Consider the following 18,842-nt stretch of genomic DNA (forward strand, 5'->3'; position numbering starts at 1 on the left):
TATATTTTGAATTCAAGAAATGGATAGTGTATATGTAAACAAGAGATGACTAGGATACCACATTAATGATACATCTGCCTTGTTCTCATACCCTGTTAGTGGAATAAAAATTGATGCCCCCTTTTGGAAAGCATTTTGCTAATACATAAAAGTCTAAATGTTCATATACTTTGACCCAGTGATCTCTCTCCTAGAATTCTATACCAAAGACATAGAAATGTGGGCAAGGATTCACATATAAACATGTTTATCATAAAATTATATATAGCATACAGCAATGAATTAATATTGACTATAATGTAGTAGTTTAAAATACGGGTTTTTGGAGCTACACAGATCTGGTTCTAGACATTTACTATATGCATTTACTGGGATGCTGAAAAATGGAAATAACAGAATCAACTCATGTTGAGAAAAAAGAAGCTGTATTATAAGGATACAGAGTCACTGAACCTTAAGGCAAAAGGAAGCTAAGCTTCAAGAAGAAATTGCAACTATAAATGGTCACAGGACCATCTCTTCTTATTACATACATCCTTTTCTGTGTAGCAGCTTTTCTGTTCTTTAGGCCACATGGTAGATGGAGGTTTTTCGATTTACTTCTTTAGTGAAGAAACCTGCCCAAACTCAAATTTCTGATTTGAGAAAATACAGTTGCCCTAAAGGTGAGGGACCTTTAGAGGGTTGTGAGCTAGGCTGACTACTCCAAAGGTGCCTACCTCTTCAGGTGTAGGACAACACACTAGTTTCATAAGCTCTTTGCATCACAGCTTCCTCACCTATAAATGGAGGTAATATATCTATAGTAAGGACAATCCTATAATATAAAAACTATTTTGCAAGAATATGTAAGTGCTTCATTCATTAAGAATGTTTTCTAGGAATGTTTGCTGAAAGGAAAAAGTATGACCTATTAGAGCTCTCCAGAATAATGAAACCAGTAAGGTCTATATGTACACATACACGGAGATAGATTTATTCCAAGGAATTGGCTTTATTATTGGATTTATTTCAATGATCATGGAGGCTGGAGAGTCCAAAATCTGCAGGTAGCCCAGCAGACTGGACATCTAGGAAAGAGTTAATGTAGCTCAAGTCCAAAGACAGTAGCAGCACAGAATCCCCTCCTCCTTGGGGGGGGGGGGGGGGGCAGTCTTTTTTCTCTTAAGGCTTTCAATTGATTGGATAAAAGCCCCACCCATATTATGGAAGGTAATCTCAAAGTCTACAGATTTAAATGTTAATGTCATATAAAAAATATCTTCACAGAAACATCTACGATAGTGTTTAACCAAAAATCGGGGTATCATGGCCTAGCTAAAAGACACATAAAATTAACCATCACACATTATATAAAAAAAGAATAAACACTATATATAATATGGCCCCAATTATTTTCAAACTGTAAGGAAATACCAAAATGTTAACATTAGATTTTTCCTATTTTTATTTTCCAAGTCTTCTATAAAGCTCAGTGCTTATCTTGCTTGTTCTTTTAGCAGCATTTAAAAATATTAACTGCTTTCCTTTTCTAGAAACACTCTCAACTGCAGCTTCCCTTTATAGTATACCCTTTTTATGATATTGTCCAATTTTCACTCTTTTCTTCTGTAAATATTCCCCGCTTAGACCCAGCAGGGTGGCCCTGGAGACATGCTCCTACTGTGTGATCCTGCTCTTCCGACTACAGCTCTTGGTCAGGGATGGACACCTAGCCCTACAGCAGTAAATCCATTGGCTGGGTTGGGCTAATTAGATTCTCTTTCCTGATAGTAGTTTGAAAGCAAGTCAGTCTCTGTTGTGTGCTTGAATTTGGAAATGATGTAGAAGTAGGGATAAGGCTGAAACGTGTGCCAAAGCAGAGAGAGAAGAAAGAAGCAGAAATGGGAGACCATGCAACCCCAAGAAAAGGGATGAACGGCATTGCCTTTAGTTCTAATAGCGTTCTAGAGGCCTGGCTCTAATTCCTCCAGAAGCCTGGCAGCACTTTCTTGACTTTGACTTCTATGAGAAGATACCCATTCTAGTCCTCAAATAAATTTTTTTTTCTAGTACAAATGAGTTACTAGAGCCCTACACGCAAACACACACACACACACACACACACACACACACACACACACACACACAACTTTAGACAAACCTCTCAAACTGCTGCTTGTCAGATTCTGTTTCAGGTTCTTTTTACCCTATCCATTCCTTAAATATTGAGGTCTTTAAAGGTTTTTTTTCCCTTGGGGGCACCTGGGTGGCTCAGTCAGTTAAGCATCTGACTTTGGCTCAGGTCACAAGCTCACAATTCACGAGTTCAAGCCCCATGTCGGGCTCTGTACTGACAGCTCAGAGCCTGGAGCCTGCTTCACATTCTGTGTCTCCCTCTCTCTCTGCCCCTTCCCTGCTCATGCTGTGTCTCTCTCTCAAAAATAAATAAACATCAAAAAAAAATTTTTTACTAAAAAAAAAAAAAGGTTTTTCCCTAGACTCTCTGTTCATCTGTGTGTACCCTCCAAGGGCAGGACCATCCACTCTCATCACTTCATTCTGCACATGTATGCTGATGATACCAAACCTCTCCAGGTCTCTTTCATGTGCAGAATTGCCTGCCAGATAGTTCAGTCTTACAGACACCTCAAATTCAACATATCTAAAATGGAATTTTCCTCCATACTCCTGCTTTCTGCAATTTCTATAAATCACACTACTATTTCACAGCTTTCCAAATAGTAAATCTAGGAATAATCCTTTACTCCTGTTTTTCTTCTTTACTGTCATTTGCAATTAATCACCATGTCTCATCAATTCTACATCTTAGTATCTCTCAAATGTATCCATTTCTTTCTACTCCCACTGACACTATTTAGGTCAGGAGCCAGCCAAGTTCTTTTGTAAAGAGCCAGATAGTAACTATGTTGGGCTTTGTGGATTATATAGTCAATGTCACAATTACTCAATTCTGCTGCCATAGCACAAAGGCACCACAGACAAGATATATATAAATGAATGGACACGGCTGTGATCCAATAAAGCTTTATGTATAGCCACTAAAACTATTAATTTCATATAATTTGCACATGTCACAAAATAAATAATCTTGTGGCCTTTGTCAACTATTTAAAATGTAAAAAAAAAAAAGGGGGGGCGCCTGGGTGGCTCAGTCGGTTGAGCACCGACTTTGGCTCAGGTCACGATCTCGCGGTCCGTGAGTTCGAGCCCCGCATCAGGCCCCTGTGCTGACAGCTCAGAGCTTGGAGCCTGTTTTGGATTCTGTGTCTCCCTCTCTCTCTGACCCTCCCCCGTTCATGCTCTGTCTCTCTCTGTCTCAAAAATAAATAAACGTTAAAAAATAAAAATAAAAAAAATAAAATAAAATGTAAAAAACCATTCATACTTCACAGGTCATATAAAATCAGGCAGCAGTCAGTTGTTTATAGTCTCCTTTAGGTCTCCATCTTCTCTCCCTTGAACTGGTGGAGTAACGTCTTACCTGGTCTGCTTCCCCTGCCTCCAGTCTTACTGCTCTCTAGTCACTTTCCATACTATAGATACAAGAATCTTCCTAAAACACCAATCTAATCCCCTCAAGCAAACAGACCATATTTTTGTTTTATTTGCCCTCTTATCTGTAGGACTTATGTGACTGGCTAGTACTTATTAGAAATGAAATGATTATATTTATGGAATTTAATGTCATTACCATTATTAAAGCTTTTTAGTCAACAAAAATGTATAATTGCAACAAAATAAATAAACTTGTCATTATTCTCAGCTGACATATTTTTCTCTATAAAGAACAGATGAGAATATACATCTAATTATTAAATTAATGGAGAGTTGAAAAAAGTTGTATATATGATCAATACATAAAAATCAAGTATGTTTCTATATTCTAGTCACAAAAAGTTATATTTGAATTTTAACAAGGTATCACTTACGACAATAACAAAAAACATAAACTACAAACAAGTCTAACAGAAGATATACTTGATTTATATGGAGGAAATTATAAAACTCCATTGAAATATATTTAAGAAAACCTAAATAAAGATTTACCATATTCAGGGAGCCTGGGTGGCTGAGTCATTTAAGCATTCGACTTTGGCTCAGGTCACAATCTCACAGTTCATGGGTTCAAGCCCCATGTCAGGCTCCGCGCTGACAGCTTAGGGCCTGGAGCCTGCTTCGGATTTTGTGTCTCCCTCTCTGTCTGCCCCTACCCTACCCTGCTTGTGCTCTGTCTCGCTCTCTCAAAAATAAACATTAAAAAAAAAAAAAAAAGATTTACCATATTCATAGACAAATTCAATATTGTAAGGCTATCAATTCTCTCCACATCAATTTATAAATCATTGCAATTTCAATAAAACTCCAGAGATTTTTATGGAAATTAAAGAGCTCATTCTAAGACGTATATTGAAAGCAAATACTCAAAAATAGCCAAGACAGGGGCGCCTGGGTGGCGCAGTCGGTTAAGCGTCCCACTTCAGCCAGGTCACGATCTCGCGGTCCGTGAGTTCGAGCCCCGCGTCAGGCTCTGGGCTGATGGCTCGGAGCCTGGAGCCTGTTTCCGATTCTGTGTCTCCCTCTCTCTCTGCCCCTCCCCCGTTCATGCTCTGTCTCTCTCTGTCCCAAAAATTAAAAAAAAAAAAAAAAAAAAAACGTTGAAAAAAAAAAAAAAAATAGCCAAGACAATCTTGAAGAATATGGTAGAGAACTTTCATAAACAGATATTAAGACTTAGTCTAAAGCAATTAAAGCATGACGATGATATTGATAAAGAGACAGACAAATAAAAGAGACCAGTGAAACAGAATACAAAACCCAGAATCACAGCCATACACTTATAGAAACTTGGTATGTAACAAAGTGGGATTACAGATAAGGGGAGAAAGGATGAACTATTCAAAAATAGTATTAGCTTAATTATCAATATGAAAAAAATACATCAGACCCATTTCTCACAACATATACCAAAACCACTAAAGGTAGATCAAAGATTTAAACATGAAAGTATGATTTTATCTTTTTAGTAAAACAGCAAAAGGATTTTTCTTTTGGAACTAGAAAAACAAAATCTAAAGTACATACAGAAGACTGTATAAACAAATAAAAACAGCAAGAATAAGTGAAAAAATATTATAAAGCTATAGTAAATATAATAGTATGGAACTTGCACACAAATAGCAGATGTATCAATTCGAAGTAAAAAATATGGATACAGACCCCAATATATACCTGCATTTAATCTATGATTAATACAGGGGCACCTGGGTGGCTCAGTAAGTTACGCATCAGACTCTTGATTTTGGCTCAGGTCATGATCTCATGATTCTTGAGATCAAGCCCCCAATCGGGCTCTGTGCTGATAGCACAGAGCTGCTTGGGATTCTCTCCCTCTCTTTCTGCCTCCACTTGTGCTCATTTGTGTGTGCACTTGCACTCTCTCTGTCAAAATAAATAAATAAACTTAAAAAAAAAGTGACAGTTAAAGTCAGGGGAAAATGGACTATTCAATAAATGGTGCCATTGGGAAATATTAGATTCCTTACTCAAAGCAAGAGATGGTTCAAAGCCATCTTTTAAGCATAAAAAAAACAAAAACAAAAACCATAAAAGTACTACAACAAATCATGGTAGAAGACTATTCTAAATATTACACAAAACCTAGAAACCACGAAACAAAAGACTGATGTATAAAAAGAAAATAATTCTGCTTGAAAAACAAAAAAGCAGAAGTAACAATGTAGGAACACGTATTTCTAAATCACACACAGACAAAAGGCTAATTTGAACACAATATAAAGGGCTTCAAAAAGCAAAAAGTAACCCAAGAGAAACAAAAGCATATGTCCATGCAAAAATTTATACAAAAATATCCATAGCAACATTATTCAAAATAAAGTAAAACCAAATGTCTACCAGCAAATGAAAGGATAAATAAAATGTGGTATATCTATCTGATGGAATATTACTTAGCAATAAAAAGGAATGAAGTACTGATACATGATATAATACAGATGAATCTTAAAACATGCTAAGTGAAAGAAGCCAGCAACAGACTAAATATTTTATGTTCCCATTTATATGAAATGTCCAGAGTAGGCAAATCTATAGAGACATAAAGTGGATTAGTGGTTGTCTAGGGTTACCTAGGAATTGGGGGGAAATGGGGAATGACTGCTACGAGTATGGGATTCCTTTGAGTAGTAGAAAATGTTCTAAAATTGACTGTGATGATGGTTGTACAACTCTATGAATATATTGAAAGGTATTTTTTTTATTTTTTTAATGTTTATTTATTTTTGAGAGACACACACAGAGCAAGAGTGGGGGAGGGGCAGAGAGAGGGAGACACAGAGTTTGAAGCAAGCTCCAGACTCTGAGCTGTCAGCACACAGCCCAACGTGGGGCTTGCACTCATGAACCATGAGATCATGACCTGAGCCAAAGTCTGATGCTTCATCAACTGAGCCACCCCTATTGAAAGCTAGAATTGCATAATTTAAATGGGTGAACGTATGGTACATGAATTACATCTCAATACATTTTTTAATATAAAAAACAAAAACCAGTAAGTAGAGGTGAGAGGATTTGTTTCTGCCCATAAAGGGTTAACTGTTGTAAGTACAGCTGTTCCATTGTAAACATCCAGAAAACGAGACAAATTATATAAAACAACCATTTTCAGATACTGGAAAACAAGCAGCACAGAACTATAATTCATGAGAAAAGGGAAACAAATGAGATGGGCCCTACGACTGCCCTAGGTTGCTGCTGGAGGCAGTTTCCAGGCTGTAGCATGCGAGGAGGAACCAAAACAAAGTCTAGCAGTCTCACTGAGTTAAGGGGAAGAAGACTGGAATTTCCAGAGGCCAAGGCAGCTATTAGTTTGCAGGACAGAACACTGGAGAGAGGAATCGCACAAGTCCAGAAGATCTGTAGGGGGTCTCTGCAAATAGTTTGCTGAGTATTAATCTGTGCATGCATGGGGTAAAAGTCCACAAGGATGGGAGAAAAAATACCAGAAAACAGTAGGCCAATCAATTCCCAAAGTTCACACAGGCCTGGAATCACTTTCCTACCCAGCAGAGTACTAAGGGAATTGGGTACTCTTTAGAAGGTTATTGCTTGGGGCACCTGGCTGGCTCAGTCCTTACAAAGAACAAGCTCTTGATCTCGGGGGTTTTAAACTCAAGCCCCATGTTGGGTGTAGAGATTATTAAAAAAAAAAAAAAAATCTTTAAAAAAAATAAGAATCTTATGGCCTTAGCAGTGAGGACAAATTAGCTCTAACCTATGGTTATTCTGGACTCTCTCTAGCTTAAAACATTAAACTGTAATGTTTAATGCAAGCTTGTAATGCAAGCTTAAAAACATTAAACTGTAACCACAACAAAGTCCAACATTATTTAAAGGAATACAACAAAATCTAAAACTCTTAAAAATTACCAAAGAAGCAGAATAATATAATCCATAACCAGGAGAAATATTAGAACCACACAAAGATGACAAAGATGATGAAACTAGTGGATAAGAACTTTAAAAGAGTTATGAAAATCTTATACTCAGGGCGTCTGGGTAGCTCAGTCAGTTAAATGTCTGACTTAACTTCCACTCAGGTCATGATCTCGCGGTCCATGAGTTTGAGCCCCATGTGGGACTCTGTGCTGACAGCTCAGAGTCTGGAGCCTTCTTCGGACTCCGTGTCTCCCTCTCTCTCTGCCCCTACCCCACTCATGCTCTATCTCTCAAAAATGAATAAACATTAAAAATTTTTTTTTCTTTTTTTTTTTTTTTAGTCTTATACTCAAGGGGCATGTGGGTGGCTCAGCCGCTTAAGCGTCCGACTTTGGCTCAGGTCATGATTTCACAATTTGTGAGGTCAAGCCCGAGTCGGGTTCTGTGCTGACAGCTTGGAGACTGGAGCCGGTTTTCGAGTTCTGTGTCTCCCTCTCTCTCTGCCCCTCCTCCCCCCTCAAAAATAAATGAACATTAAAAATAAAATAAAATATTATATTCAAGAATGTAAAAGAAATAAGAACATAATGAGCAGGAAAAAAGGAAGATTAAAAAAACATCTAATTGGAGCTTCTAGATATAAAATATATAGCATGTGAAAATATATCCCATCCTACTTGAGTCCACCAGAAAATCAGATACTGCAGAAGAAAAGATCAGTGAACTGGAAGTTATGGCAATAGAGATGATCTAAAATGAAGCATCAAGAGCAAAAACATTGCACTCATCATCATCATCATCATCATCATCACCATCACATCAGTGATCTGTGAGTGACCAGTGTTAAACAATTTAACATACATGAAACTGAATTTCTAAGATCTGGAGGGAGACAGAGGAAGAGGGGAGAAAAAAAAATTTCTAGAAATGCTGGAACATTACACAAAAATGTATTATTGTGAGTTTTATAACATACGTAGGTGTAAAGTGTATGACAACAATAATAAAAAAAGAGAGAGGGAAAATGAAAGTATACCATTGCAAGCTTCTTAGGCTATACTTGAAATAGAACATTATTTGAAGGCAGAACAGCAGTTTAAAAAGAAAAAGGAAAACCCAAGAGGTATAGTTTAATTTTTTTTAATTTTTTTTTATTAGAGACAGAGTGTGCACGCATGCACAAAGCAAACGGGAGGGGTGGAGGGAGAAGAGTGAGAATCTTTGCAGGCTCCACGCACAGCACAGAGCCCCATGTGGGGCTCAATCTCCCAACAGTGAGCCACCCAGACACCCAAAGGTATAATTTAAAAAAAAAATCAGTAAGTAAAATGCCAGCAATCTAATAGAAAAAAAAATGAGAAATCTTTGAATACACAGTACTGAAATAGTCAACCTACTAAATAAATTACACTATGTTAATATATTGGAAAGTAATGTAAATGTGAAAAAATTAATACAGCTATCTATACAGTATGGAAAGTGCCGGGGTGCCTGGGTGGCCCAGTCAGTTAAGCAGCTGACTTCCACTCAGGCGGTTCAGGCTCCATGCTGGCAGTGTGGAGCCTGCTTGGGATTCTATCTTCCTCACTTTCTGCCTGTCCCCTGCTTGTGCATGCTTACGCATGCACACATGCTCACGCTCTGATCTCAAACTGTTAAAAAAAAATGTATATATACATGTATGTGTGTGTGTATATGTGTGTGTGTGTGTGTGTGTGTGTATATATACACACACACATATATATATACGTATACGTGTATATATATATATATATATATATATATATATATATAAAATGGAAAGTGCTAACACGGAGAGACAATATAATACAGTAGCATAGTGTAGTTTTGCAGCTAAACTCTAGGTTTAGGGGCGCCTGGGTGGCTCTGTCGGTTAAGCGTCCGACTTCATCTCGGGTTATGATCTCGCGATTTGTGATTTCAAGCCCTGCATTGGACTCTGTGCTGACAGCTCAGAGCCTGGTGCCTGCTTCAGATTCGGTGTCTCCCTCTATCTCTGCCCGTCTCCTGCTCTTGCTCTGTCTCTGCCTCTCTCAAAACTAAATAAAGATTAAAAAAAAAAAAAATCTTTTAAACTATCTAGGTTTGAATCCAGGGTCTGTTAGGTACTTGTAAGAGTCAACTGGAGCAAATTACTTAATTTCCCTCTACCTCAATTTTTTTTTCTGCAAATAGGTGATAATACTCTGAGGATTTTAGGGGGATTAAAACAATTAAGTCATGTAAAGCATTTAAAACAACTGTTAAGCACAAAAAGTTAGTACTCATTAACTGCTGGGTAAAAGAAAAGGAAAATCTTCCCACAATATATTTCTAAATGAAAAAAGCAAGGTCCAGAAAAGTATAGTATGCTACCATTTGTATGAAAAATAAACTATATAGATATATGTCTACAAAAGTAAAGATTCTCCAGAAGGCTAAACAACAGACTTAGAACAATGAATTCTTCTGGGAAAGAGATTCTGGTAGCTTTGGAATAGAAAAAGAAAAGAAATGTACTCTCCTCTTCATATTTTCATGTAAATATTAAATTTTCTATTAAGTATCCCCTACTCAAACAAATAAATTCAATTATTTTTAAAGGAAGGATTAATAGTAAGCGCTTACAAAATCAGGAAAATGTGCATTTCAAGCACAAGTATGATATGAGGTAAAAAGAAATCAAAGAGCAAACCAATTTGATTTTTTAATGAACTGTGTTTCTTCCCAGAATTACCAGTGTGATCAGTTTTCCTTGGCTCTTGAAGCCTTTTCTAGCTTTTGTCATTACTGACCCACTTTTGTAGTTCTTCTTGCCTTCCTTTTATTTTTTCATGACCTCACAGATATCTTTATTATTTATAATAAACTATATTTTAATAAAATATCTTATGTGTTTTTCTTTTCCAAAGCTCTTATTATATTTACTGAATTTTTTATTTATATTAGAAAAATAGAGGAAAAGGAAGGGTGAGAAAAATCAGCACTGATTTCAGTCAACAACTTAATACATGTTTAAAACATAAGTATTTGTGGCTATTGCATATGTATTTATATACACACATATTATCTTCTCAAGGCATGTTTCTAAAAGCTTCTCAAGCTTCTAAAAAGCTGTTTGTGTAGTTTGACACAATCCTATTTCAAAAATATTTATTATTGAAAAGATTCTTTAAAAATCACACAGTGTGATTTCAAAAGAATTTTTGCATAAGCTCTGGAGTCTGTAAGATTAAAAATTTTTTTCTAATGTTTATTTATTTTTGAGACAGAAAGATAGAGCATGAGCTATGGAGAGACATAAAGAGAGGTAACACAATCCGAAGCAGGCTCCAGGCTCTGAGCTGTCAGCACAGAGCCTGATGCTGAGCGCAAACTCACGGACCGACCATGAGATAATGATCTGAACCAGTTGAGATCATGACCTGAGCCAAAGTTGAACGCTTAACAGACTGAGCCCCCCAGGTGCCCCTGAAGTCTGTAAGATTTAAATTTTCCCTGTGAGACTTACTAGCTATGTTACTTTGAATAAATTAATCTTCCTCTACCTTACTTTCCTGATCTGTAAACTTGTATTACTTAGTAGGACCAAACATTGGGAAGTTATAAAAGTAGACTAAATCAGGTAATAGACATTTTAAAAAATGTCTGACCTTCATACATGTTAACACTAGAATTACTATTATTATTATTAAAATTAGTGAGAGCATATGGACCAGTTGGGAATGGGTTTGGCTATAAAGTGTATGATGATGACAATTTTTTTTTTTTTTTAATTTTTTTTTCAACGTTTTTTATTTATTTTTGGGACAGAGAGAGACAGAGCATGAACGGGGGAGGGGCAGAGAGAGAGGGAGACACAGAATCGGAAACAGGCTCCAGGCTCCGAGCCATCAGCCCAGAGCCTGATGCGGGGCTCGAACTCACGGACCGCGAGATCGTGACCTGGCTGAAGTCGGATGCTTAACCGACTGCGCCACCCAGGCGCCCCTGATGACAATTTTTTAAAATGAGATTAATCTAAAAACTTTCTTAACGTCATTAAATCAAGTATATAATTAGAACTCATATGCAATATTATTTAAAAACTAAGAATTTTTATTTTTGGAAAGGACATGCAAAAATAAGTACAAAAGGAGTGCTTTACTTTTAATTTTAGATTATTCTTCAAAGGACCATGTTCTTAGTACCTAATGCTCCTGATTTCTTATTTTTTCCCAATTCAGGCTACAAAAAAATTCCAACAAATAATATGAAAGCAGTAACTATTATCCTGGCTAATGGATTTCAACTTACTTAATACCTGGAAATGCCATACACTTTCTATCTTGCATCAGCATGAAAAAAAAAAATCTTCTAATATCAAATAACTGCTTGGAGTCATACTGTTCAGATCTCTCTTTTGATATAACAAACCTTAAAAAGATTCAAAGACTGGAATTGCAAAAAAGGTGAGACAACAATGTTGGAGAAATACAAAATATATTTTAAGGATCAAGAGTTAATTTTACTTATTAGGGGTTTAAGAAAATACTTTTTTTTCCCTCAGAAATCTTTGGGAAACTTCAGTAAAATGCAATAGACCTCACTTAGCTAGCTAATGGATCAGAATCTCTGAGAGTAGGGATAGAAACCTGCACTTTCAACAAGCCCGAAGTAATTTTGTTGGTCTATGGTCATTTTAAGAATAAATGAGGATTAATGAAACAGAAGGGGTTAATTAAAAATAAAAAGGCTCTGTGTAGGGGCACTTGGTAGGTTCCGTGGGTTAAGCATCAGACTCCTGGTTTGGCTCATATCAGGATCTCAAGGTTTAATGAGTTCAAGTCCCACTTGGGGCTCTGCAATGGCAGCATGGAGCCTGCTTGGGATTCTCTCTCTCCCCAGCTCTCTCTGCTCCTCCCCCACTTGCACGGTCTCTGTCTCTCTCAAAATAAATAAACTTAAAAAAAATTTTTTTTTTAAACAGCCAAAAAATGGGGGGGGGGGGGGGAGGATACTCTTTATAGGAAGTCAATCTTGAACAGATTTCAAAAGCTGATTTCACATTAATTGGCAGGGAGCAGTTATTCCACACCAAAAGGATGGTATGTGAGAGAACTGTTTCCAGAGATGTTTCAGCATCCCAGGCATATAGAAATAACCACACTTGTCCTGAATAAGCACTAGGGGCCCAGCAGATAGACAGGACTATCAACCCAAACTACTATTAATTAGAAAAACACCAGGCTTTCATTGCTGAATTCTTACCCCAGTTTCCAGTATCGTTTTTTCATTACACACTCCTGAAAATATAAGCCTCCAAACTACTACAATACTAACTGACAGAGAGTAGGACCAAAACAGCTTAAGCAAAGGAAGGTACTTTTGTTTTCAATTATAACAGGATTTTTTTAAAGAGTAAAAAAGTTGGGGCGCCTGGGTGGCTCAGTCAATTGAGCATCAGACATTGGCTCAAGTCATGATCTCACAGTTCACGTGTTTGAGCCCGGCGACGGGCTCTGTGCTGACAGCTCAGAGCCTGGAGCTTGCTTTGGATTCTGTGTCTCTCTTTCTCTCTGCCCCTCTCCCACTCACCTTTGTCTCTCTCTCTCAAAAGTAAACATAAAAAAAAGTAAAAAGTAAAAAAGCATTTTGTTTTTCATACTAGGTTATTAAAAACATTTATAAACACAGACCTTCCATACAAGGGAGCCTTTCTTCTATAACCAAAAGATAAACAATTATTCGAATTTAGAAGTTTACTCAAATTTAAAGTAAAAAAATCTAAAATAAGAAATTTAATTTTACAAGATTAATTCTAATAGTTCAGTCTCCACATATGTAAAATACAGTTTGAGAGCAGGTGATTTTTAAAGTCGTGTCTAGCTAAATTTATAAAATTGTACGATATACGAATTCCTCAAACTTTGAATTAAACATACTAGGTTCTCCAAAACTATAATGTAAGCTTTTTCTAAGAATTCAAATAACCCTGAAATATTACAATACCAATATCTACAATTCATAAATCATCAGCAGTACAGTTTTCAGACTTTCTGTTAGCACGTGCTTTGAATAAGTGAGCAAAAAATAACCTTTTTTTTTTTACTTGGACTCTAATAATAACACCATGCAACATAGCTACTCATTGAGGAATTATAAAAGACCCTACAGTTACAGTTTTTTCCTGAAAGTCTAGTGAAAATAAGACAAACATCATTAGCTAACCAGTAAATATGCCAAACATAAATCAATGACAATCTTAAATTCTAAAATATTTAGATCAAATAAAACATGATATTTATCTTTCATGCAAAATAGGCAGCACTATTTTACAATTTTGAGTATCACCTATGTCGCCTTTGGCTAAATAGGAAAAAATAATTGTCCATGGTACTCTTCTGTCGTAATTCTGTCATTCTTACTCTGCACATTACATATTTTGCATGATACTGTAAGAGAGATGTACTGCACAGAAGTGCCCATGGGGATAAGACATTATACTGCAATTAAATCTGGCATGAGTAAGCTTAACATAATGGAGTTTTACACAGAATTGAGTATATCTCAATTTAAGATGATTTCGTGCTCTGATGGAAAAAAAAAAAATTGAGGATGTCTAATTCTTTAGATTCTCCATGATTACTAAGTTTATTCTTAAATTAAGGGACTGGTCTACAGTAGGAACAAAGCTCCTTACAATTTTTAAAAGATGGATAAAACAAGATAGCAGTCTAAGAATAAACGTTGCTTCTATAAAAAAGAGAATCAGTATTCAAACCTAAGTAACATGAAAGAGTGAAAAATGGGAGGCCAAAAGAAGGAAGCAAAATATAAGATATTTCCCATTCGAAACTCATCCCCGATTGTCAGGCTGTCCTTGCTGTCGTTACGTGTCATTTTTATAAACCCACTAGTCTGACCAAGAGCCCTGATTTTAAGAAAAACTGTAATAAAAGTATGCACTTTCAAAGCTAATGAAACAGTAATACTGTAATAGCTCAACAACTGATACTACAAATCAGTGATTTAGGAGATTAATTAAACTTTGTATCCAACAGCAAATTAGCAGCCACACCCCTAAAAAAGATAACTCAGGCTGCTTTCCATTCACTTCCATAAACAGTGGCCTTCGTTTAAAATTCATTTCTTCATAGCCTCGAACGACCATGTTTGTTTTGCAATTACACGACGGTTTTATAAACACTGTCTCAGTAAATAAAGCTCAAGACTTTACCCAGGCCTGGCAGAATTAGTCTGGGGCAAGGCATCATTATGGTGAAACTGGGTCTTGGTTAAGTGTAAGAACATCATACTTAATTACAATTATATTCTGTGCATCACAAGAATTAAAACCATTTTAAAAACTCAACCAAAGCTCAATGATAATGTTACTCCACGAATAGCGTTTCCTTTGGGTTCTAAGAAAGGCACTGTTATTAGAATACAGTTTGACAGCTAAGTCTCTTAAGTTTTCCCGGATCATTTAATTTTTTAAAACCTAGAAAAGGCCTGTTTGCGGGGACTGTGAAATCCCGCGGAAAGAGAGGTTTGGGAGGGGAACGGCCAAATTAACATAACTGCGGGGAGTGAAGACAACTCTGGGTAGTTTAACTCTCCAAGGCTGAGCAGACGACAGACAAGGGACCCTTACCTGCCAGCGGCCGTAGGTGAGGAGGATCATGGAGATGGGGATGGCGGTGCCGGACATGGCATGGGTGGAGGGCATGCTGTACTCGGAGTTGTAGAAGACCTCCAACTTGACCACGGGCGGCGAGGCGGGCCGCGGCCAGCGGATGATGTCCTTGGTGCACTGGCCCAGGTACATGACCAGCACCCAGATGACCACGAGCCTCCGGCCCACCAGGGCGTCCAGGTTCCAGATCCAGAAGGGGAAGAACAGGATGTAAAAGAGTTCGTTGCCCAGCTCGGTGCCGAAGCAGAACAGGTAGTAGAGCGGCCAGTTGCTCACGTGGGCCAGCTCACCCTCCTCGCCCGTCAGCGAGTTGCGGCGCAGGGCCCCCACGCGCGGCGGCGAGGCCGGGCCCAGCTCGGTCGCCAGCCCGTTCCGCACGCCGTTGGGGGCGCCGCCGCCGCCGCCGGGCTTGGCGGGACACTGATTGCGGTCGTTCCCGGGCGGCTGGGGGCCTGCAGACGCCCCAGGCTGCGGCTCTCGGCGCCGGGCGTCTCCGGCTAGGGGCGCCTCCGCTTTCTCATCCTCCCTCGGATCGGTGGCGGGAGCGGCGGAGCGGCGAGGCAGCGCTTCCACCCCGCACAGCCGCTGGAAACGGGCCACTTTCTGCGGCTCCTGCAGACGGCGAGCCAGCTGGGCCAGGCGCTGCCTCAGCGACATGATAACGGGACCCTGGCGGCCCGCAGACGGGAGGACGTCGGCGGCGGGAAGGCGGGCCGGACCCTGGCGCAGCCTGGAATCGTCCCCGCGCACCTGGCCAGCGGCAGCAGCGCCTAGCCGGACCCGCTCGGCTCTGCCCGGTGACGGCGCCACAGGCCGCAGCCGCCGCCGCCGCGCGCCTCCGCCCCGCGCGCCCCTCCCAGGCCGCGCGCGCTCCGCCACCGCCCGCGGCCTCCACGCGCCGGCGCGCGCAGCGCCCAGCCCCGCCCCCCACTGCCGCGCCGGGAGGGCGCCTGGCCGCGCGCGGCCGCCTCGAGCGCATCCGGCGGCGTGGGGGTGTTGAGGCTCAGCGGGGTGGCTGTGTTGAGGTTCGCCTTGACACCCGCCAGGCGTCGCGGCGCTGGGCGGGCGGACCTTGTCCGCCCCCTTCTCCAACTTCAGCCCTCGTTTCCCTCCGGCTGATGCTGCCGGCTTGCCTCTGACCACCGTTGGTTCGGAGAGGCCACGACCCTGGGGGCCGGCCTCCGAGGTGCGAGTGGCCAAGCACCCGGACATCCTGCTGGCACAGAATCAAGTGTTTAATGGTGAATGAAGGCGAAATAACCACCATAGGCCCGGAATCGTTCGACTCAAGTAATCACAAGTAATTACAGAGCTGTTTCTGACGGCTCATGTCCTGAAAGCCACGTGCCAATTGACCAGTGGTGGCAAGATTAGATGTAGATCCCAGGACAATACTGCACCATTGATCAAATAAGAGATCACAGTTATCTTGACTTAAATGTAGTATTTTAATAAATTCTAATAGCTAGGTGGGGTTGCACAGAAGAAATTAATTGGTTCCTGGAGGCAGGCTGTAGATTTTTTGAGCTTGATGAGGCTGATTTAGAGTTTTAATTTCCATGTCAGGAAAGTTACAAACTTGACTTCTAGAAAAGTATTCTAGAAAATACTTTTTTTATTAGAAAGTCTCTGAACTTTTTTTTAATACTTATTTTTGAGAGAGAGAGAGAAAGAAGAACACAAATGGGGGAGGGGCAGAGAGAGAGGGAGATAACAGAATTTGAAGCAGGCTCCTGGCTCTGAGCTGTCAGCACAGAGCCCCAGGTGGGGCTCCAACCCACCACCAATGAGATCATGACCTGAGCCAAAGTTGGACTAGCCACCCAGGTGCCCCAGAGATTCTCTGAACTCTTAATTCCAAGAAGCTACTTCAAGTAAGGTGGATGTCAATAATTAAAGAATTTGAACCTCTTCCAAGAAAGTTGGGAAATTTCCCCTACCTGTGTCTTTAGCAGTATTTCCTTCATTTCCTAGAGAAATTATTCTCTTCCTCCCACTTCACTTGCTACGCTATAGCCATAGGAAGATAAATAAATCATCATCTCTGTCTTAAAGTTGCTCACAGTATAAATGGAAAATGCTAAAATGGAGATAACATGCTCTGGAACGGAGAAGAAACAAGTTGACTAGGGACAACAAGCCAGGTAAGAAGTAATCCTCTTGAGCTGGGATCCTTTATTAAAGAGCGTGATGAGAGTAGGTGGAGAAACTCATCTTAGGAAAGACAGAAAATGAAGAAAGATGGGACAGGAATGTGCAAAGATGTATTTGATAAACAGTAGCTCATAGAATACACAGTAGGAGGAGTAAGTGGTTGGAATGGGGTTAGAAAGAGGGGATGGGACCAGACTGTAAAGACCTTGAATGCCAAGCTGGAGATTTTATTTGTAGGCAGTGGAGAGCCATGGAGGGCTTTTAACCTAGGGAGTGACACCATCAGAACTGCTTTAGAAAGATAACTGAGAAGGAAATCGAAGGTAAATTGCCAGAGGTCAGAGAGCAAAGGCTAGGTAAATAATTAGAAGATGATTGCAGTAGTCAGGTGAGAGGGAATGGGGGCAGGAACTTGGACTGTGGTTCTGGGAATCAGAAGGAAGAGATTTGGAAAGGATTTTGGAACTAGGAAAAAGTTAAAGCATTTCATTTGAATTCATAGGTCTGCAGGCAAATAATTGTCCGTCCTTGATTAGAACACATTGTGTCTAATATTGAGGCATTTATAATCTAGTGAGGGAGACAAAACATGCGAGTATATTCAAAGACATAAAGCCAGACATACCAAACGGATCAAAGAAATCAGACACAAGCAATCACTTCATGGAGTAAGCAGAGAGGTGGCATTAGGTTATCTATGAATGGTCCTGTGAAATGGATGATTAGCTGGCATTTGAAAACAAGGAGCAACTTGTACAAAGGTGGGAGGAGCCTGGTTTCTGTCAAAATCATTTGTTTATAAAGGCTGAATGTTTTTTGAGAGAGTGAGAGAGAGAGAGAGAGAGAGAGAGAGAGAGAGTGAGAGAGCAGGTACGAGCAGGGGAGAAGGACAGAAGGAGAGAATCTCAAGCATGCTCCAAGCTCAGCATGGATCCCACAACCCTGGGATCACAACCTGAGTGAGCCAAAATCAAGAGACGCTCAACTGACTGAGCCACTCAGGTGCCCCTTGTTCAGATAAAGAATTATTCAGATTCATTCAAGGAATTTCCAATTCTGGGGACTAATTAGTGTAAAGAGAGCAGAGAAAGAGGAAAACATATAAAACAAAGTAGGAGGTGATATTTATATCCTACGGCTAAAATATGACTTCATCACTGGCATATTTTGTCAGAATGTAATATCCTCTTTAAAAGAGAATAAAGAGGGGCACCTGGGTGGCTCAGTTGGCTAAGCGTCCGCCTTCAGCTCAGGTCATGATCTCATGGCTCGTGAGTTCGAGTCCGCATTGAACTCTGTGCTGACAGCTCAGAGCCTAGAGCCTGCCTTGGGTTCTGTGTCTGCCTCTCTCTCTGCCCCACCCGCCCCTCCCTGCCCTGCTTGCATTCTGTGTGTGTGTGTGTGTGTGTGTGTGTGTGTGTGTGTGTGTGTCTTTCTCTCTCTAAAAATAAGCATTAAAAAAAATTTTTTTAAGACAATACAGAGACAAAGATGATGGGGAGGTGGGAATTTGGCCTCTGACTGCACTGAAGAGGAAAAGAATGCAAGTCAAAAG

General features: G+C 39.8%; 1 protein-coding gene and 1 long non-coding RNA gene across 8 annotated transcripts in view; one reads left to right on the forward strand and one right to left on the reverse strand.

The window, feature by feature from the left end:
* The window catches only part of SGPP1 (sphingosine-1-phosphate phosphatase 1), a 35,280-nt gene extending 19,304 nt beyond the window's left edge, over nt 1-15,976 (reverse strand). Inside the window, exon 1 of the mRNA XM_060620005.3 lies at nt 15,092-15,976. Within this exon, the coding sequence (XP_060475988.3) occupies nt 15,092-15,790 (699 nt within the window). The 5' untranslated portion in view covers nt 15,791-15,976. The remainder of the gene's footprint in view (nt 1-15,091) is intronic.
* A 126-nt stretch (nt 15,977-16,102) lies between these two features.
* LOC132669975 (uncharacterized) overlaps nt 16,103-18,842 on the forward strand; it is an 83,209-nt gene continuing 80,469 nt past the window's right edge. For 5 of the 7 annotated variants that reach the window (XR_014137828.1, XR_014137824.1, XR_014137826.1 and 2 more), the window contains exons 1-2: nt 16,138-16,433; nt 17,108-17,277. This is a non-coding gene — a long non-coding RNA (uncharacterized LOC132669975). Of the gene's footprint in view, nt 16,434-17,107; nt 17,278-18,842 lie in introns of all 7 variants that reach the window. The other 2 variants (XR_014137827.1, XR_014137829.1) reach the window with 2 other exon arrangements.

This window comes from Panthera onca, chromosome B3 (assembly GCF_046562875.1).
Source record: "Panthera onca isolate mPanOnc1 chromosome B3, mPanOnc1 haplotype 2, whole genome shotgun sequence".
NCBI classification, from domain to species: Eukaryota; Metazoa; Chordata; class Mammalia; order Carnivora; family Felidae; genus Panthera; species Panthera onca.